At 48.3% G+C, this 21,058-nt stretch overlaps 6 protein-coding genes across 6 annotated transcripts; all 6 read right to left on the bottom strand.

Moving 5' to 3' along the window:
- Nucleotides 1-4,426: 4,426 nt before the first annotated feature.
- On the bottom strand, nucleotides 4,427-5,648 carry EDB91DRAFT_467696 (uncharacterized protein). Its single transcript, XM_041327360.1, has one exon. The coding sequence runs from the start codon at nucleotides 5,332-5,334 to the stop codon at nucleotides 4,843-4,845; it is 492 nt and encodes a 163-aa protein (XP_041168659.1). The 5' UTR covers nucleotides 5,335-5,648; the 3' UTR covers nucleotides 4,427-4,842.
- A 352-nt stretch (nucleotides 5,649-6,000) lies between these two features.
- EDB91DRAFT_1181306 (uncharacterized protein) lies at nucleotides 6,001-6,523 on the bottom strand (the record flags this gene model as incomplete). The annotated part of the gene is made up of 4 exons (XM_041320448.1): nucleotides 6,001-6,141; nucleotides 6,220-6,221; nucleotides 6,279-6,413; nucleotides 6,472-6,523. Coding segments are annotated over 4 exons (330 nt in total), but the record flags the coding sequence as incomplete, so codon positions are not given.
- A 1,497-nt stretch (nucleotides 6,524-8,020) lies between these two features.
- On the bottom strand, nucleotides 8,021-10,194 carry EDB91DRAFT_467771 (uncharacterized protein). The gene is made up of 13 exons (XM_041327361.1): nucleotides 10,002-10,194; nucleotides 9,901-9,933; nucleotides 9,831-9,850; nucleotides 9,767-9,781; nucleotides 9,672-9,710; nucleotides 9,587-9,615; nucleotides 9,515-9,528; nucleotides 9,427-9,462; nucleotides 9,201-9,260; nucleotides 9,009-9,143; nucleotides 8,717-8,951; nucleotides 8,600-8,654; nucleotides 8,021-8,544 (listed from the first exon to the last, which is right to left on the bottom strand). Exons 2-13 carry the CDS (start codon nucleotides 9,911-9,913, stop codon nucleotides 8,341-8,343), a joined length of 855 nt encoding a protein of 284 aa, XP_041168657.1. The 5' UTR covers nucleotides 9,914-9,933; nucleotides 10,002-10,194; the 3' UTR covers nucleotides 8,021-8,340.
- A 3,766-nt stretch (nucleotides 10,195-13,960) lies between these two features.
- On the bottom strand, nucleotides 13,961-14,645 carry EDB91DRAFT_1065707 (aspartic peptidase domain-containing protein; the record flags this gene model as incomplete). The annotated part of the gene is made up of 3 exons (XM_041314794.1): nucleotides 13,961-14,045; nucleotides 14,097-14,367; nucleotides 14,420-14,645. The coding sequence occupies 3 exons, from the start codon at nucleotides 14,643-14,645 to the stop codon at nucleotides 13,961-13,963; spliced, it is 582 nt and encodes a 193-aa protein (XP_041168656.1).
- A 991-nt stretch (nucleotides 14,646-15,636) lies between these two features.
- On the bottom strand, nucleotides 15,637-16,435 carry EDB91DRAFT_1289747 (uncharacterized protein; the record flags this gene model as incomplete). Its single annotated transcript, XM_041324830.1, has 3 exons — nucleotides 16,218-16,435; nucleotides 15,882-16,157; nucleotides 15,637-15,838 (listed from the first exon to the last, which is right to left on the bottom strand). The coding sequence occupies exons 1-3, from the start codon at nucleotides 16,262-16,264 to the stop codon at nucleotides 15,637-15,639; spliced, it is 525 nt and encodes a 174-aa protein (XP_041168655.1). The 5' UTR covers nucleotides 16,265-16,435.
- Nucleotides 16,436-18,144: 1,709 nt separating this feature from the next.
- EDB91DRAFT_1257735 (uncharacterized protein) lies at nucleotides 18,145-19,644 on the bottom strand (the record flags this gene model as incomplete). Its single annotated transcript, XM_041324313.1, has 6 exons — nucleotides 18,145-18,434; nucleotides 18,742-18,937; nucleotides 18,989-19,049; nucleotides 19,112-19,343; nucleotides 19,401-19,535; nucleotides 19,593-19,644. 6 exons carry the CDS (start codon nucleotides 19,642-19,644, stop codon nucleotides 18,145-18,147), a joined length of 966 nt encoding a protein of 321 aa, XP_041168654.1.
- Between the last annotated feature and the right edge of the window lie 1,414 nt (nucleotides 19,645-21,058).

Raw genomic sequence — 21,058 nt, 5'->3', positions numbered from 1 at the left:
TCCGGCTCAATGTTGGCTTCATCATGTCGCCTGGTGAGACATTACATGAATGTTGAAGAAGGCAACCGGATTGTCACTGCGTGGTACATGCGAGACAGCATTCACAACTTTGTCAGGACTCCAAGCACAGAGTATGCAAAATATAGCAATGTAAAATTCAGCGACCCAGTGGAGATGGAATGGGTTTGAGGACTCTGGGTCAACGGACTGTAGATATTTAGACAAGTGATGTCATTCAAAGATATATTTCCGGTAGATCTTGTTTTGCTATACAATGGATCCCCCGGTTGTTCTATGATGGATACGCCAGTTACTGTATGGATGTACCGAATATGGTTTTTGCACGCATGCACCGGTCTCCATTGCACCCCACAGTACCGGCCCACCCGCCTCCATTGCACCCCATAACGCCAGCCCACCCATCTGCATTGCACCCGGTAGCCCCGGCCCACTGGTCTTGATTTCACCTGGTTGACCAGCCCACCCGTCTCCACTGCACCCCATAACCCTGGCTCGATTTCACCTCGTTTACCGGCCCACCCGTCTCTATTGCACACCGCAATGCTGGCTCACCCGTCCTGATTTCACCTGGTCAACCGGCCTACCCATCTCTACTGCACCCCGTAGCCCCGGCCCACCTGTCTTGATTTCACCTGGTTGACCGGCCCACCCGTCTCCACTGCACCCCATAGCCCCGGCCCACCCAGGCTCAATTTCACCTCCTTTACCGGCCCACCCGTCTTGATTTCACCTGGTTGACCAGCCCACCCGTCCTGATTTCACCTGGTCCACCGGCCCACCCGTCTCCACTGCACCCCATAGCCCCGGCCCACCCAGCTCAATTTCACCTCCTTTACCGGCCCACCCGTCTTGATTTCACCTGTTCTACCGGCCCACCCGTCTGCACTGCACCCCGTAACCCCGGCCCACCCGGCTCGATTTCACCTCGTTTACCGGCCCACCCGTCTCCATTGCACCCCGTAACACCGGCCCACCCGTCTCAATTTCACCTCATTTACCGGCCTACCCGTCTCCACTGCACCCTGTAACACCGGCCCCCTCGTCTACATTACATTTCATCTTCCGGCCCACCCGTCTCCATTGCACCCTGTAACACCGGCCCACCCATCTCCATTGCACCCCATACGGCCAGCCCACCCGTCTCAATTTCACCTCATTCACCGGCCTACCCGTCTCCACTGCACCCCGTAACACCGGCCCCCTCGTCTACATTACATTTCATCTTCTGGCCCACCCGTCTCCATTGCACCCCGTAACACCGGCCCACCCGTCTCAATTTCACCTCATTTACCGGCCTACCCGTCTCCACTGCACCCTGTAACACCGGCCCCCTCGTCTACATTACATTTCATCTTCCGGCCCACCCGTCTCCATTGCACCCTGTAACACCGGCCCACCCATCTCCATTGCACCCCATACGGCTGGCCCACCCGTCTCCATTGCACCCTATTCCCCGGCCTCCTCGTCTCCATTGCACCCCATTCCCCGGCCCCCTCGTCTCCATTGCATCTCATCTACCGGCCCCCTCGTCTCCATTGTGCCTTATTTACCGGCCCACTCGCTATCACACACTGGATTCACCACCATTCATAATCACCTATATAGTACATTGCTATACTACCATGTATACTATATACCCCCGGCCCATCCGTTTGCCTCGGATACACCACACCCTCAGCCCACTCGTCTATCACGGTACAATTATTGCCACCGGCCCACACCGGATGGCTCGTCTCTATCGGTACATTGTCACGCCCGGCTGCCCGTCTCAGACGGGTGAATTCACTGAAGGGGCTCTTCGGTTGGAACGAATGCAGCGTAGTATTCTCCCATGAATCCGTGTCCTGTGCGGCATTGTATAAGACGGCCGTATACTTCTCGAGGAGTGTGAGTGAAATGTTGGCGGGGTTTGAGCGTTGGTGGGAGTCGATTTGCGAGAGCGAAGCGTCCAGTCTGTGCTGCCACGTCTCTATTCCAACTCTCTGTCCATTTCTGCAAGATCCCTTCCTTGTTTCTTCGGCGCGCATTTGCATAGGTCGAGTGGTACGAGTCGTTACGTCCGGTGGCTTCTTTTGCAAGCTCGTCGGCACGTTCATTGCCGATGATGTTGTGATGTCCTGGGATCCATGCAATTTGGACATGATGGAGGGGGGATGTGGTTAGGTAGTCTTCGATCGAGCGTCTGATCTGTAATGCAATGTATTGTGAGGGTCCAGGTGCAGCTGCATATGCAGCCTGCACCACAGAGTTGTTATCGACGTAGAAATGTAAATGGGTCACCTGGGAATTTTGCGCGAAGCTGATAGCTCGCGATATTGCTCGAAGGAGCGCTACCATCTCTGCATCATACACCTCTGCTTTGGGACCCATTCCTTCCTGACCCCAGAAGACTTCTCTTCCTCTGTGATAGCCGGCCCATCCTGCTCCAGCTCTTTCCTCCTCTCTGACTGATTGTTTCGATCCGTCTGAGTAAACGAGAAGGTGCGTGTCCTCCGTTCGTAGATTACGAGCGGTTTGTATGTGCGCTTTGGCGGCTTCTTTCTTGCCTCCTCTTTGCTTGTCCGAGATCGTTAGGCGGCCGCGGTACGTTTCCTTCGTGTTTGCCCAAGGTGGCAGCGCAAATATGTTGATGCGTTCCGCGTTCGGGGATGCTCGTTTTGACAGACGGGTGAGTCTGGTCGATTTTGGTGGTTTGCGGCTGCGAGGACGGTATTTGTCGGTGGGAAGAGCGGGTGGGGGGTCAGCGAGGTTAAATTGTCGCCAGGGTTGATCAAGTCTCTGTAGGATTGGGTTGAACGAGGGGAGTTTGAGTAGTCGAGTGGCGGCGTTATCGTTTGCGTGTTCGAGGAAGAGGTTGATGGGGGGGATTGATGTCTCTATTTCTAGGGCCTTTATTGGGGTGGTTCGGAAAGCGGCACAGATATGTCTAAGGGATTTGTTTTGGACGCGGGTAAGCATGTTTGCATGGGTTTTCACACCCGTCCACCAAACGGGGCTTGCGTATGTCATTACACTGCGGACACAAGCCGAGTATACAGTTCTCAATAGTGATTGCGAGAGACCTCTTACCGTATTTGCAAGCATTTGTAGTCCTTGGGCGATATTTTCCGCTTTGCCTGCCAGTTCACATACATTCCTGCGAAAAGAGAGTTTAGAGTCGAAATATATACCAAGCCATTTGATACAGTCACGGGGGTTAATTGTCACCTGTCCTTCGTCACTAGGCAGCAGGATAGGTGGTCGATCCGGTGCGCGACGCCATGTGAAATGGATGAGCTCAGATTTGTCAATTTCCGCCATCAGTCCAGCTTCGCGAAGCCAATTGTTCACAAAAATGAACTCCTCCCGGAGTATTGCGACATTGTTCTCCAAGGATGGAGAGGAGACATATAAGTTTCCGTCGTCGATGTAGCATGCTAATGTGGTCGGTGTGGCTTTGTCCGGGCGTAATTCACGAGCTCGAGTTTTCGCATTGTAGGCTTCGTTTAGTGGGCTTGTGCAGATAATCGAAAGGGCCGGTGATATTGGGGATCCTTGAGGTATACCGTTTTCGACTGGTTCCGATGGTGACAGTACTCCGTCCAGGCAGATTGCTGCTTGTCGTTCGCTGAGGAAGGATTTCACCCACTTTACCATAGGGAGCTTGCTCAGAGTTGAATCACGTCATGTATTTACATTTGCATTCGGAGTCAACCTGTTCATCTATTATTAGAATCTGTGCTACACAGCATATCGGGTCGCACACCATCTTATCGAGAACCTTTTTTGCATGCTCCCTCATGCTCCGCGTTCTCTGATGAGCAAATCGAAGGATACAGAAGCTGTGCGTGGGAAGTCAGTCGATGAAGTCAACAGCAATATAGATGGCAGAGATGACCTCTCAACGGGCGTACTAAGATATATCCCTGCTATTTCATGGCTGTGGTATGGTGAGATTGGTTGGTGGTATAGGGTGATTGGTAGATGGCACAGGCGGCTGTTCGAGGTCGATGTTACGGTGTGATTGGTTGATTTTAGTTCTCGTGCTTCACTATGCCAAGCGATGATACATCAATGATGATTGGGGTAGGATCTCCTCGGAGTATAGTTACAAGCAGTCTGCCGAGGCCGCCTGTTCATGCGAGCGACGGCGATGAGTAGAGTGAACCCGTGGGTTTTCGGAAGTAGGTGTTTGGTACGTGTTTAGTACCAGCCTCGTCTGACCACTTGCTGTACTGCACGCTCACGTACTTGTACCATAGCGCTATCCACCAGTGTCCACCCCATCCGTGTCTGACTGGGGTAAAAGCAACCATTTTTTTCATTTACTACAACGCTTACCACGATCACGAAATCTGACAACATGGATCCCAGTCCCTGCTGCACCATCGCCAGCCGTATGTCTCTCCATAATCCTATCTCTCCCCCTTTTTACCTCATTGATCTTCTAGGGCGACCGGGACGCCTCATCAGATAATGATAGACCAGCACTAGCAACAGCAGCACCCCCAAAAAAAACAAGGGCACGGTGAAACAAATCATAGCAGAAACATACGCTGAAAGGTTGGTCGATCCTCCGCGATCAGGCTCTCTTCCGAAGTCTATGCATTCTATGTCGATAACCTTTGTCGACGCCACGACAGTGACCGTGTGAGTTAGATTGTCCTGCGATGTCATCGCTCCCGCCTTAATGAATGTCATTCCCATCCAAGTTGGTGTCATTCACGGTTGGCCGTTTTGTAGGTGCGTTATCAGTGGCATGCGCGTTTTGCCGCCGCACAAGACATGGCATCAACATTGAGAACAAGTTTGCCATGAAGGAATGGCCTATATCTATGGGCTTCAGTCATTCTTTTTTCCTCGTTCGCTATTGGACGCTCGAATATCGACGTTTTCTACGGAAAAAATAGAAGCGAGGTTGGCATTTAGATGGTCGGTGTTGTTGGTTTGATCTTTCTCGACCGCTAGCCACGCACCGATGGTAGCATCAACAACGAGCTCAGCATCTGGAGCTTTGATCAAGCTTCGGACAGTGCAAATTCCATCGCGCTCTCCAGGCTCATGACCTGTCTTCGCCACTGAAATATGCGGTCGCTTCAACCCGAATAATAGCTCAGGCTCTGCGGGATCCCAGGTCACGTCTCTTATAATCGCTCTAACAACCAACCAACCCCCTTTCACCTGGCCAAGAGGGTGATTGCCCAGCGCATGGTGATTCCGATATTGGAGAGTTTGAAGACGAGAAGGATCATGCAACGCGGCGCGCAAAAATCTCTCTTCATGACGAAGTGACAAGACAGCTCTGAACAGAGCCACAACATGCCAATGGTTCATCGAACAGAATGTCGCAAACCACTTAGATAAACGATGAACACATTTGACTTCAGTTCAAGCACCAAGGGACTTCGTTGCGAGACCTTCTTGTCACTTGATGCACGTGTGGGCGGGCAGCTAGTACCATAGCGATGCCACAAGGTAGTTTTTCTAGACCTATAGTACAGGTTTCTCTTTGGAACACCATAGCTTAAATTAATACCGCGACGACACTTGGAAAAACAAATTCACTTGCTCCCCGCAGAGTGCACGGCGGCTGTTAATCACATCGAGCGTCTCCCGTGCTACACACTACTGCTAGTTAACACATGCACGCGCTCCTGGAAAGCAATCGAAGTCATTGCAATTACTGCATCGGAATCGACGACGAGCTTAGCGGTATATTCTCGAACGCTTAGGATCAGGCGTGGTCCCAGCACAAACAACTGCACGAGCAAGAAAATTTGAGTTTCCAAAGAATATGAATATGCGTCCTATAGAAACAATGAACTATGGTCGCATGCAGAGGTAAGTGACAAATCGACATACCGCTGAGATTATTGAAAGCATATAACCGAGCTGGAAGCAAGAAAGAGCGACAAAGCTAAGTTAGCACGTGCGAAGCTTCAGTGAAACAGGACTGTCAACCACATTCACATTACGGGCTCACCATGCAAAGTAAATCACGTGAGATTTCATCAACACCTTGAAACAGTCCCCGATAATCCCTCCTGCAGACGATCGTCGCAGTCGCTGTTCACGGAAATGTTTTACAGCAATCCGGACTGCGAGACACAGCGCGAGGACCTCCCATACGGTGGTGAGTATCTAAATCATGGGACTCAGAAGTTAGTTATTTTCCCCAGAGTCAATAGCGCACTCATAGGTGCCGAAGAGAATGTACACCTCTGGCATTCGTCAATGACCCTCATGGTCTTCAGTATTCCATCCATAATTGAGCTTACCCCCTGAGGTATGCCTAGTTACTATTTCGTTGATCACTCCATTGGCGATGGTGACAGCTAGTAAGACGACAATGAGAAGTATCACCACCGTTCTAGATCGCTGATACATGGCATATAACCGGGTGATCATGATGACTTGCACGATATTCCAGTCAAGTCAATATCACTGAGGGTTTGCAGCCGCATAGCTCACCGCCTAGCATTGCAAACATGACGACACTCGTCCATTCCGTTGCGACGTGCATAATAAGGCCTGCCGAATCCAGTTAATGATCAGGAGGATTAGACTCCGAACGTACTCACAGCTGTGGTAGTCATTATATGGAACCAACGATGTAGTTGTGACATGCTGAGCAAGCGGCCGCGACTCGAGCGCTCAATACTGAACGCTGGCAAAAAGCAATGGTTTAAGTTTAGGTGAAGAAGGGGGGCCCGGGGTGGACGAAAGCGAGTTCCTTGGAGTCGAAGGTGTCAGAAATAAGTTCAGCGGTAAGGCTATCAATCCAATTGACGTGGTTTTTCTGCATGCTCCGCGTCCTCTGAGGAGCGAATCCAAGAATACAAAAGCTGTGCATGGGGAAGCCATTGGATGAAATGTAGATGGCGAAGATGGCTTCTCGGCAGGCGTACTGGGACATAGTGGGATTGGCTAGTGATATGGGGTGATTGTTAGATGACAAGTGCTTGGTGGTAGGATCTGCTGTGAGTAGCAGTCTGCTGAGGTGCTTTAGGTGTTTAAATTTCAAAGAGGGTGTTCAAGTCCACGAATTGACGTGCTGCCCGCATAGAAGAGGATGCTGAATACTGTCGGTCTCGCATCCATATTGGGCAATGGGACTTCGTGCACCCCTGCGCCATTATACCTCTTCCAGGAATTCACCGTCAGGCCACCTATGTGTCCCACATTACTAACTTTCTGACTTGTATGGAGCACCGCCGGTGCACACCAGCAGCAAGCCTGCACTTACAACACCAAGTCTCTACTGTTAAATTGTACATCGGCCACATGTATGGAAAACAGGACAACCGTTGAGTGGGAATAACATGTAGTGGGAGCGCAACACCTTGCAAAAAAAGAGAGGTGCACGGAGTCCCGAACATGTGTCAGAATATTTGTAGAGCCGGCTTTCCATACAGCTGTTGGGGTGAAAGTAACCATTTGTTCATTTACTACAACGCTCACCACGATCTGATAAGAACGAAATCCGACAACGTGGAGTCCAGCCTGCTGCGTCATCGATCACAACAAAAAGCCCATGAAGAAGTTGGGAAGGTGAAGATGAGGAATCTTCACCAGCCGTACGTCCTTCGCCCCTCAGACAATGATAAACCAGCGCCACAACACCTCATCGTCCGAGCTAGACACTATGATCTCATACGACTGAGGTGTTTCCGTGAATGGGGCTACTGTATAGGCGGATGAAATCCCCCGCGTGCTCACATATGTTGAGCCTTCTTCATCCTTTAAATTCGGCCTTCATTCGTACCCGACGATCTCCTTTCCTCGATATTATCTTCCCAGCCTGACTTCCTACTGGGCGACATGCATGTCAAAGGTCGCATCTACGGTATTACTCGGACCACCTTGCCTCCCTGCGTATGCGCTATCATATCTCGCCATTCCCACTATTGTGCCGCTCGTGCAGTTAACAAAACTTGAGGGGACTCGTCTATTATCTCTTCGTGGATTACACCATCGGAGTCCTGCCCGTCGAAGAAATAACAATATGGGCACGGGGTGACGAAGACGACAGGCAGATTACTGCTACATCTCAGCTATCAAGCAATCCGGGCGCTTGAGTGGGGAATAGTTAAGATGAGGACTGGTCGCGAGACGTTCTATGTGGTTTCAGCTTGCCGCTTGGTGCAAGTGTGAGTACTCAGTAGCAGCTAGCGCCAGCAGTGATGCATAAAGATAAATGTTTGTCCAGACCTACTTCTCTTTTCAAATCTACTTCGGAACACAACACAGCTTAATTAAATAAGTACCACGACGAAACTTGGAACAAAAACATATTCTCTCGCCTGCAGAATTCCCAGTGTAAAGAAGTCATCTCCCTTGCTACACACTGCTGCTTGTTGACACATGCACGTGCTCCTGGAAAGCAATTGAAGTCATGGCGGTTGCTGCATCAGAGTCGTCCACGAGCTTAGCGTGATAATTTCTAACGCTAAGGATCAGGCGTGGTCCTAGCACAAAGTACTGCGCAAGCAAGAAAATTTGAGCGACACCAACAACAATCTGACTTTGCAAGGAATATGGGTCCTATAGAGATGATGAACTACGGTTGCATGCAGAGGTCAATGATAGATCGACATACCGCTGAGATTATTGAAAGCAAATAACCAAGCTCGAAGCTCGAAGCAGCAGCAAAGCTAAGTTAACATGTGTGAAGCTTTAGCGAAAAAGGACAACCGCATTCACATTACGAGTTCACCTCGCAAAGTAGACCACGTGATTTGTCAATAACACCGTGAAACAGTCCCCGATAAACCCTCCCGTAGATGATCGTCTCAGTTCACGGAAATGTTTTACAGCAATCCAGACTGCGAGCAACAGTGCAAGGACCTCCCATACCATGGTGAGTATCCAAATCATGGGCGTCAGAAGAAGTTGGTCACTTTCCCCATAGTCAATAGCACACATATAGGTGCCGAAGACAATGTACACCTCTGGTATTCGTCAATGAGCCCCATGATCTTCAGTATTTCACCCATAATTGAGCTTACCTCCTGAGGCATGCCTAGTTTCTATTCCGTATATCACTCCATTGACGATGTTGATAGCCAGTAAGACGACAATGAGAAGTATCAGCACCTTTCTGGATCGCTGATACATGGCATACAACCGAGTCATCATGATGACTTGCATAATATATCAGTGAGCCAGTATTACTGAGGGGTTGCAGCTGCGTGGCTCACCGCCTGTCATTGCAAACACGACGAGAATTGTCCACACTATTGCGACGTACATGTTGAAGCCTGACAAATCGAGTTAGTGATCAGCCTCGGAGTATCGCACACTCCTAACAGACTCACAACTGTGGTAGCCATTATATTGAATCAACGGGCGGGTCAAGAAGCTCACTCACCCCTACATGGGAGTGCAGTTGATTGGACGGGAATGACAGGAACCAGGGCAGAATACTCACTGCATCTGTCATCGGGATGGTCGGAACTCCAACTGCATACCGTCGGTCAGAAGAAATAAGCATAGCATATGTGAGGAAACATACTCAACATGCTGGTGCTGATTTTGAGAGACAACTAATTAGCACAACACTGGTTGCCTAACCTTGCAGACATACACAGCATATAATATTCCGAGGTAGCGCACCTAGAAAATTAAGTCAGCACGACTTGTCAACCACACTTATAAAACAAGTTCCTCACACTAAGATACATAATAGTCATCAGAGACCAGCGTTGCCTCTGCCACGAATTAATTGTATTTTCATCTTGTTCTTCTGGTGTGGGACTCTGCTCACCCAGACTAGTTCGACCTATAAAATCATTCTTAGTAAGATGACTACTTCGGGGACATCAACGTACCTCTTGTCCGAATGTTAGCACTGGTAATACCGTAAGGATATCAGCGGTTTTTGAGGACTATTTTGCTCACCGCAATCATACATCACCCCAGCGGAGGCGGCAACTGCGAAACAGCAGCCAAGTTTAGATCAAGATATCACCCTCATCATCCAACTGTCTCCACAAACCTGCAAAATAGCTGTAAATGAGACCCGAATTCATGGCTGGCCACCAACTGGGATCATTTGAGATCACTGTCATACTGTTATAGGATGGGTGTGTGGGAGTAGTGAACTTTGTGGGCGTATGACGATGGTGTTCGTGCTAGATGTACCACCATCCAGAGCTTTTATGGCCATAATGAGCATCGCATGGGGTGACATCCGTCTCCAAACAATGTTACATTCTACCAGAAAGGTCTGATGAACGAGATCAATGATAAATGAATTCACCTGTGCCATCCAGGCTGCTAACCCACGCTTGTGCCGCCGCCGTTTCCCTATTATCAGAACGTACTATGGTTCTCTATGAGATGCATGCGCGAGCTGATAACGAGATATCATCTATGTATTTAATATAAATTCCATCAATAGATGAACTGTTACCAGCCTGCAATTGGTTGACTGCTTCGCTATATGCCAAGCGATCCAGCATGATGATCGGGGTAGGATCTGGTAGGAGTATGGTTGCCAGCGCGTGCAGCGAAGAGATTGCCCTCCGCAAACCAAAGTCCTTTGTCTAGAGAAATGGCATCAGCATGGCTAAGTCGCGCAATCAAATTAACACAGGTCTTACATCCAGAAGGCCTTCAAACTCTCGCAGGCTCATAATCGCCATCTCAGCCTCCAACGACATGGGCGGTATCAGACGGTATCCGAAACCTTAAACCCAAAAAGGCTCTCGGCAACTTGTTTAGTCCTCGAGTCGATCAGACGGACAGATCTTCGAAAAAATATAGCTAGTCACGAAGATCACGAGGTCTACTTTAACTTGCAAACCATCATCGAAGACCATCTCAGACGGCGAAGGGTGGGAAATCTCATGCCCAGCCTTCATGGTGATCTTGCTGCTGGTTAGTAACCTGCAGAAGCGCATAAGAGAAAACTCAGCTATCTTGCCAGATGTGATGAGCTCGTGCAACCCCGGTCAATTTAAATGTAGTAACCACCTGGAAGAGAAAAACAGAACAATGGGCAAGAAACAAACTGACCCCGTCAAACTACAAGACAGTGTAAGAAGCTGTCCTGGGGATCAGCAAGGAGGTAACCGTGCCTGGATAAATCTTCCCTGAGGTCTCCGAGTGAAAGAAACCGGGTAAGACGAAGTGATTATCCTCGAAACTTGTCGTGCAACGAACCAGTCAACGTCAATATGGGAATTTCTCTTCATGGCATCGTTCTGGGAAGTTCGTAAAGTTGAAAAAGGGAGGGCGACGTAGAAACGGTCGGCTATCTCTGTCGGAAGAGCGTCCTGCCTAACATATCCTATGAGTTGAATCAGCGGAGATCTCAACAGAAATGACACTAAGGTTACCAGTGAGTCAATGCCTGATCGTCTGACGACTATGACAGCGGTCGGTGAACGCTGGATACGCCCTTTGCGATTTGCCAAGTCCTGAACAATACCATGCGCAGAGCATCCTCCATCGACGACCACCACTGTCCGCGTGTTGTCGCAACATGTAGATCTTTACTCGCTTGAATGGAGAATCGAACCGAGAAAGGAGTTCTACAGGCAGATGGTGTTAGCATCGGCATATAATCAAGGGATCCCGCCGTACTTACCCGGGATCTGTGGCATAGGCGGAAGTGCACCTCCCCAACGTGCCGACACAATAATAGAGGGTTAGACGAAATATAGATATCGACCAGGTACTTGACAAAAAAAAATATGAAGCAGAAGAAACGCGCGCCAAGGTCAACACATGAAGACCAAGAATCCTCTGGTAATTTTCAAGATAGGTTGTACTCGTACGACCCGACTAGGACGAAAGCAGCGGTGGCTCGGCTGTATACCCTGGGTGTATTCGTCTCTAGTGACTCGTGTCGAGAACGCCAACCATCACCTATGATACAGACATTCTCCAGACGGGCAGCTACAGACAAGCCAAACTGACCTGCACCTACGATTACTGCTGTGTACTCCATTACACTGCTCCACTCAGCTGGACGGCAGAGAGGCGTATTTCCAGCACAAAAACGATCCATCACTCCGAGTGAATGATCCATGATGGTCACACGGGACGAAGACTTTCATGAGTAGTCTTCGTTTTGAACCAGAGTGAAGACGCCAGTACTCACTGTGCTATGGCCTTGGACAATTCCCTGAATGAACGGTTTCACATGACCAGTGCACCAGTGCAAGGTGCGAAAATCGCCAGTAGCTATCGTCCGCAAACGACTTCTTGAGAGAGAAACCGGGGCTGGATATGTCGGAAACCAATGTATCCAGTCAGGCAGAGGAAGTAACCTCTGAAATATGACGGTAAGTTGCTTGGACTGGGTTTGAAGGCTGGCTTGCCTGGAGATATCGAAGTGCAAAGGTTGTTTGACTGTCTTATGGGTCTGACTAGGGGAGAATGGGTTGAGCACAACTAAAGATGCTTACGGGCGAATCACTAGGGTGAACTTCAAGTTGTGTGTAACAACGAAACACCATAGCTGTGTCTGGTGATAACACACAACTTGGAGTTCACCGCACGCGACGAGCGACGTGTCAGGATGCACCGAGATTGTTCGTTCTCTCCTTGCTTTATTCAAGTCTTCTTCAGGCTTATGGATGTTTTTCTGCGAGGCGCTTGACTCTGTAGAATGTCCAAAAGACGTGAATTGTCCAAAAAGGATGACAAGAGTGGGATTTGAATGTATCAATGAGCAAGGTGCCGGTTCGGAGCCCGCCGGAGAATCAGCACCACGCGTCCAACTGAGCGAGACGCCTCAGACTTCACCTTTTCATATTCAAAATCGAACTATACACAACGGACTCACAACGCGAATTCCTAACCTTCACTTACTTATCCTCATCGTTATCGTAGTATTTCGTCACATACGTTCCTTCTTTCTCCTTTCATTTTGCTCACTGCCGTGCAAATTACTTGCCTTACTCAGTATGACCCACCAGCATTTGAACCTGCAACTCCCAGGCTCGTCAACATCCCAAATTCAACCATCGGAGCCTGCAGAGTCAACAGACTCTCAAACTCAGCCAGAATCTGCGGAGAACCCGCTAGACCAGCTCAAACTGTAGCCTGTGCCAAATCTAGGACAACGAGGCAATCTGCCAGGATTGCCAGCAGCGGCTCTGCTGAAGCAGCAAACACGGCGACATCTAGTGCGATCTAGATCACGCCCCTACCAGGCGCGGCTGTGGCCAAACTTGCTGCCAAGCAAGCAGCCAAGCAGCCGGCATATAAGCAGCGCCCACCAACCAGCGCGGGAGCCACGCCGCCGTGTAGCTCGCTGCCTTGATCGCGAATCTATCCATTATTGTTGTCATCCCAAAACACTCCTTACCATGACTGTTCTCCAAATGGAACACTTCAGACTTCAATGTGCAACAGACACGAACATGTCTTACATAGCGTCGTAAGTGTTCAATAATGTAATGCTACTTAGATTCAGGGCGGTAAATGTAATCAGCTGCTCACCTACAGCAACGGCTCCATAGACTGTTGTATCAACTTGTACCTTCTTGATAGAACGTAGTTTGGTGTTCGTCCGGTCATAATAGACTGTTTGTGTGTCCTTCCAGTATTTTATCATCGTATGTGGGCTGTTTCTCTGTAATCTCGCTACATTTCTACGATCCTGAGAGGTCCATGAAGGACAAGGAAAGGTATATGCCGCCTGTTTTTTCATCCTGGAGGCTTCCTAACATGAGCGCCGCATCCGCTTACACAGTGGCAACTTAAACTTCTTCGACGCCGGCGTCGAATGCAACATCTTACTACAGCTGACTCCGTCGAGAAGTAACGAATTTCAGTCAATTTTCAGTCAAGGACGCAGTCTAGGTATAGATACACCATAAATTCGTTCTGTGGAGCCTACTTGCATTCGTCTCTTAATAACCAACACCCTCATCGATCTTGAATAACCATTAGCTGATATAAATATTTAAATCGTGCGTATGGGTGGGGTCACCACACGGTTATTTTAGTTAATGACCGCATCGGTATACGAAGTGGTCGCGAAGCCGACTCGGTGGTCGGTGGTGTCGAATACGGAGTAGAAGCGTTGACTAGAGCAGATGGTTAGCCTTATGCTAAATGAGGTCACTTAAAACACCCACAGGAATGAGTAACTGTTGACGAAGTCGAAGCCACTGCCAGAGTTGCTACCGATATCAGCAACGATAAGATAGATGCTGCTGCTGCTACCGCCGATCTCAGTGTTGAAGGAATGGGGCCAGATTTGGGCGTCGGGGGTGAGGTCGTAGGAACTCCCGCCAATGTTGAAGGTCAGGGTTTGCAGCTTAGCATACTGATCAGATGTGATCATCAAGAAACCGGTGTTCTGATCCATCGTAGCACCAGTGGCAGACTTGTACTGGTTGAATGCGTCTAATATTTTCAAGTCAGTTGGGATGACCTGTTTATGAATGACTTGTCATACCAGTGGCGATAAAAATGAGGGTCGTGCCAGTGTCAACAATACCAGCAGTCTCGGACAAAATGGTGGAGTTACCGTAGGCAATAGATTGGTCGATGCCCCAGTAACTGCTAGCAGGCGACGTTGTTGTGAGAGGGACATAATTCACTGAGCTCGTCGTCTTTGAGCTGTCGTATCTGTGGATATGTAGGTGCTTATGACCACCATTTGGAATCTGGGAACGTTGCATAGGCCACTGTCGTTAGCGAGAACGAATACATCTACTTGTGGGGAGCCCTTGTACTCAACTAAAACCTCTTCGTTTGTCATGCAGCTTCTGAACCATCTTCTCGGATCGCAGCGCATATGGACAGTGCCGCAGATGATGCGGACATCATTCAAAATTTATGTATATCCCGGAGGAGAACAATCTATGATCGCCGAAAGCGTGGATATCAGTCCTATCACATAGGAAAACAGAGATGCTGAAATTTATAGTACTACCACCAGCGCCCCAACCAAATGAAAGCCAGGTTGCCTTTAGCTAAAGCGGAGTAGCTCAAGCCAAGGAGATTATACGACGACGACGACGCATCGATGTCCGGAGGCAGATACATCCTGATGCATCATCCATAGCTGATATCTGGCGAATATTCGACGCCCATCCCTATATTAACAAAAATGAGAGGGCACTAGAGAACAAAGAAGACTTGATGGCGGAGCAGGAGGCCAGACTTGCTGTATGCACACGTGAATGATTTCATCAAACATTGATCATCTAAACGTTATCATCGCTCATAACAGGAAGATAAGCCGCGCCTTACGAGCGCCTCCTGGCCTAAACAAGGTCACGCTCGCAACTCTAATGAAATCTGATGCAAAAACACCCATGTACAAATAAATGGATCATGCAATTATGTAATGCCATCGGTGTTTTGGATACTGCTAAATAGGATGGGTGGTGAGGCCGGCTAGGACTTGTGGCAAGTTCAAGTTGTATGGCTGATAGTAAGCTTGCTCAGAGTTGAATCACGTCATGCATATTTACATTTGCATTCGGAGTCAACCTGTTCATCTATTATTAGAATCTATACTGTAGAGATACGACACTAGGTTCGTCACAGGTCACAGCCCTTGACGAATCGAATCTATTTGGTGTGACCGTCACATGGATTTTGGCGGGACGAAACTAATTTGTGACATATGGAAAAAAAAACATAAGAAAAAACATAGGTTGTGCACTAATAGGACCAGAAATCATCATACATTGAATTTGCGATGTGTCTACACTTTCCACGCCCATACTCAACCTTCAGAACACTGTTCAAGCCACCTTCCACATCTTCAGCAGCAATGTCACCCACATCATAGACTTCGGAGTGGTTTGCACACGAAAGTCCACCATCTGCATTGATACGGCAGTCAGAATGGACGTGTTCACCCCTGGAAGCCATATGGTCAAGAAGTGCATCCATTGGCACGTCACTGGGATTCAACTCCGATAGCATTAGTGGCCTCATCCTCTGACTCGGAGTCTGTTGCCTGGTCGACGCTGTCAGTCTTGTACTGAGCAGTAGCAATCCTCGCCCATCCAGCTAGATCATTCTTCTGAACATCGCGTAAATATTGCAATGCCTCCCGACTTGTGAGACTCGCAAACGAGAGATTGAACTTCTCCCCAGCCTTACACTGGAGTCTCCAAGTCCACTCGTTACCATTCAGCGCTATGCAAGGTGAATCCATGACAAGCTGAAGCAAGTTGCTGCAATCACGAAGTAGCATGTCAGAATGACAGGCACTTGAAAATGGATCATAGACTCACCTGGCAGGCTTTAAGACCACGGAGTCTCCAAGTCCACTCATTACCATTCAGAGCTATGTGAGGCGAATCCATGACAAGCTGAAGCAAGTTGCTGCAATCACAAAGCAGCATGTCCGATGGTCACTGTTCACCCGCGGGCGAATCTATTTGGGTATGGTCACAGGTCGCATGGACATTCGAACCTGTGACACTGAGTGTGACGTAGTCACAGGCTGCACATGACGAACCTAGTGTCGTATCTCTACAGTACTACAGCATATCGAGTCGCACACCATCTTATCGAGAACCTTTTCTGCATGCTCCCTGATGCTCCGCGTCCTCTGATGAGCGAATCGAAGGATACAGAAGCTGTGCGTGAGAAGTCAGTTGATGAAGTTCAACAGCAATATAGATGGCAAAGATGGCCTCTCAACGGGCGTACTAAGATATCCCTGCTGTTTCATGGCTGTGGTATTGCGAGATTGGTTAGTGGTATAGGGTGATCGGTAGATAGCACAGGCGGCCGTTCGAGGTTGATGTTACGGTGTGATTGGTTGATTTTAGTTCTTGTGCTTCGTTATGCCAAGCGATGATACTGTAGAGATACGACACTAGGTTCGTCACGGGTCACAGCCATCGACGAATCGAACCTATTTGGTGTGACTGTCACACCAATTTTTTGGGGACCGAAGCTAATTTGTGACATATGGTAAAAACATACAGAAAAACATACAGAAAACATATAAAAACAACAATGCCGAGCTAGGTTCTACCTGTTGTTTCTCAGCTTTACAATAATATATGAATCAGACAAGAAGCCAAGGTGCAGCAATCACAATTTGCGAAGCTATTTTTTGTGTGGTCACAGGTCACAGGGTCATTCGAAGCTGTGACACCAAGTGTGACTGTGTCACGTGCTGCACGTGACGAAGCTAGTGTCGTATCTCTACAGTACATTGATGATGATTGGGGTAGGATCTCCTCGGAGTATAGCTACAAGCAGTCTGCCGAAGCCGCCTGTTCATGCAAGTGACGGCGATGAGCAGAGTGAACCCGTGGGTTTTCGGAAGCAGGTGTTTGGTACCAGCTGCCTCGTCCGACTATTTGCTGTACTATCGGTTACGTGATGAGCCTCCATTTCGTGAGTCACACTTTTGGGCATGGAAACGTGATGGCTTGTCACACGGTGTAACGGTATATCACGAAATTCACCGCGAAAAAGCGTGACTCATGAAATGACGGTCCATCACGAATAGATCGCAAGGGACAGTATTGTACGCTCACGTACTTGTACCATAGCGCTATCCAACAGTGTCCACCCCATCCGTGTCTGACTGGGGTAAAAGCAACCATTTATTCATTTACTACAACGCTCACCACGATCACGAAATCTGACGACGTGGATTCTAGTCCCTGCTGCATCATCGATTGTGATAAAGAAGCCCGTGGAGAAGTAAATAGGAGGGTGAAGACGAGGAGTAATTGGCGCCAGCCGTATATCTCTTCATAATCCTATTTCTCCCCCTTTTTACCTCATAGATCTTCTAGGGCGACTGGGACACCTCATCAGACAATGATAGACCAGCACGAGCAACAGTAGCACCCCCCAAAAAACAAGGGTACTGTGAAACAAATCATAGCAGAGACATGCGCTAAAAGGTTGGTCGATCCTCTGCAATCAGGCTCTCTTCCGGAGTCTATGCATTCTATGTCGATAATTTTGGATCCCCTTTGTCGATGCCACGACAATGACCGTGTGAGTTACATTGTCCTGCGATGTCATCGCTCCCGCCTTAATGAATGTCATTCCCATCCAAGTTGGTGTCATTCACGGTTGGCCGTTTTGTAGGTGCGTTATCAGTGGCATGCACGTTTTGCCGCCGCGCAAGACATGGCACCAACTTCGAGAACAAGTTTGCCATGAAGGAATGGCATATATCTATGGGCTTCAGTCATTCTTTTTGCCTTGCTCGCTATTGGACGCTCGAATATCGACGTTTTCTACAGAAAAAGTAGAAGTGAGATTGGCATTTGGATGGTCGGTATTTTTGATTTGATCTTTCTCGATCGCTAGCCACGCACCGATGGTAGCCTCAACGATGAGTTCAGCATCTGGAGCTTTGATCAAGCTTCGAACGGTGGAAGCTCCATCGCGCTCTCCAGGCTCATGACCTGTCTTCGCCACTGAAATATGCGGTCGCTTCAGCTCGAATGATAGCTCAGGCTCTGTGGGAATTACTGCTACATCTCAGCTATCGAGCAATCCGGGCACTTGGGTGGGGAATAGGTAAGATGAGGACTGGTTGTGAGACATTTTACGTGGTTTCAGCTTGCCGCTTGGTGCAAGTGTGAGTACTCAGTAGCAGCTAGTGCCAGTAGTGATGCATAAAGATAAATGTTTGTCCAGACCTACTTCTCTTTCAAATATACTTTGGAACACAACATAACTTAATTAAATAAGTACCGTGACAAAACTTGGAACAAAAATATATTCTCTCGCCTGCAGAATTCCCAGTGTAAAGAAGTCATCTCCCGTGTTACACACTGCTGCTAGTGGACACATGCACGCGCTCCTGGAAAGCAATTGAAGTCATGGTGGTTGCTGCATCAGAGTCAGCCACGCGCCGAGCATTGTATTCTCGAACGTCAAGGATCAAGCGTGGTTCCAGCACAAACATCTCCGTGAGCGAAAGAATTTGAGCGACACCAGCAAGAATCTGATTTTGCAAGGAATATTGGTCCTATGGAAATGATGAACTGCAGTTGCATGCAGAGGTCAATGATAGATCGACATACCGCTGAGATTTTGAAAGCATAGTAAAAACCTGCTGGAGGCCCGAAGCAGCAGCAAAGCTAAGTTGACATTTGTGAAGCTTCAGCGAAAAAGGACAACCACATTCACATTACGAGCTCACCTCGCAAAGTAGGCCATGTGGGTTCTCATTAACACCGTGAAACAGTCCCCAATAATCCCTCCTGCAGATGATTGTCTCAGTTCACGGAAATGTTTTACAGCAATCCGGACTGCGAGCCACAGTGCAAGGACCTCCCATACAATGATGAGCATCCAAATCATGGTCATCAGAAGTTGGCCACTTTTCCCGTAGTCAATAGCACACTCATAGGTGCCGAAGAGAATGTATACCTCTGGTATTCGTCAATGAGCCTCATGGTCTTCAGTCTTTCATCCATAATTGAGCTTACCCCCTGAGGCATACCTATTTGTTATTTCGTTCATTGCTCCATTGGCGATAGTGACAGCTAGCAAGACGATAATGAGAAGTATCAACACCGTTCGGGATCGCTGATACATGGCATACAACCGAGCCATCATGATGACTTGCATGATATATCAGTAAACCAGTATCACTGAGAGATTGCAGCTGGGTAGCTCACCACCTAGCATTGCAGGCACGACGACATTTGTCCACTCTGTTGCGACGAACATGTTGAAGCCTGACAAATCGAGTTAGTGGTCAGCCTAGGAGTATCGCACACTCCTAACAGACTCACAACTGTGGTAGTCATTATATTGAATCAACGGGCGGGTCAAGAAGCTCACTCACCCCTACATGGGAGTGCAGTTGATTGGACGGGAATGACAGGAACCAGGGCAGATACTTACTGCATCTGTCATCGGGATGGTTGGAACTCCAACTGCATACCGTCGGTCAGAAGAAATAAGCATAGCATATGTGAGGAAACATACTCAACATGCTGGTGCTGATTTTGAGAGACAACTAATTAGCACAACACTGGTTGCCTAACCTTGCAGACATACACAGCATATAATATTCCGAGGTAGCGCACCTAGAAATTAAGTCAGCACGACTTGTCAACCACACTTATAAAACAAGTTCCTCACACTAAGATACATAATAGTCATCAGAGACCAGTGTTGCCTCTGCCACGAATTAATTGTATTTTCATCTTGTTCTTCTGGTGTGGGACTCTGCTCACCCAGACTAGTTCGACTTATAAAATCATTCTTAGTAAGATGACTACTTCGGGGACATCAACGTACCTCTTGTCCGAATGTTAGCACTGGTAATGCCATAAGGATATCAGCAGTTTTTGAAGACTATTTTGCTCACCGAAATCATACATCACCCCAGCGGAGGCGGCAACTGCGAAACCGCAGCCAAGATTAGATCAAGATATCACCCTCATCATCCAACTGTCTGTCCACAAACCTAAAAAATAGCTGGCAACAAGACCCGAATTCATGGCTGGCCACCAACTGGGATCATCTGAGATCACTGTCATACGGTTATAGGATGGGTGTGTGGGAGTAGTGAATTTTTTGGACGTATGACGATGGTGTTCGTACTAGATGTACCACCATCCAGAGCTTTTAAATTATGGACAAAATGAGCATCGCATAGGGCGATATCTGTCTCCAAACAATGTTACAATCTACCAGAAAATTTTGATGAACGAGATCAATGATGAATGAACTCACCTGTGCCATCCAGGCTGCTACCCCACACTTGCGTCGCCGCCATTCCCCTATTATCAGAATGTGCTATGTCGTTAATTCGCGCACCCTCTTGAAATATTCTTGCTGTATCTGCATCAGTTGAATTGTAGTTCATTTGACACGGGCTTAATGGTGGGATCGGTTGATGATATATCCTAGTACCCTACGAGAAGTCATCTCCTGCCACATCTCACATATTGCTGCTGAGCTTCATCAAACTGACTCCTTTCCCTATGCCACGCTTCTGGATTCTTGGATTCGCTCTTTGGGGAACGCTGGACATGCAGGAAAAGGTTCTCTATGAAGATGCCGTGCGTGAACTGATAACGAGATTATCATCTATGTATCTGTCATTTGATAGATTCCATTAATAGATGAACTG

The sequence above is a fragment of the Suillus paluster genome (assembly GCF_016628075.1).
Source record: "Suillus paluster strain FC165 chromosome Unknown EDB91scaffold_335, whole genome shotgun sequence".
NCBI classification, from domain to species: domain Eukaryota; kingdom Fungi; phylum Basidiomycota; class Agaricomycetes; order Boletales; family Suillaceae; genus Suillus; species Suillus paluster.
This window is presented reverse-complemented; position numbering and strand designations above follow the sequence as displayed.

Excerpts from the sequence above, each read along its gene's own strand:
- EDB91DRAFT_467696 (XM_041327360.1), bottom strand. The coding sequence starts at position 5,334 with ATGAACCATTGGCATGTTGTGGCTCTGTTCAGAGCTGTCTTGTCACTT.
- EDB91DRAFT_467771 (XM_041327361.1), bottom strand. Across the intron at positions 9,144-9,200 it reads CGTGTTTGCAATGACAGGCG|TCATCATGATGACTCGGTTG; the intron begins GTGAGCCACGCA and ends ATATTATGCAAG. Across the intron at positions 8,952-9,008 it reads AACTAGGCATGCCTCAGGAG|AGGTGTACATTGTCTTCGGC; the intron begins GTAAGCTCAATT and ends GACGAATACCAG.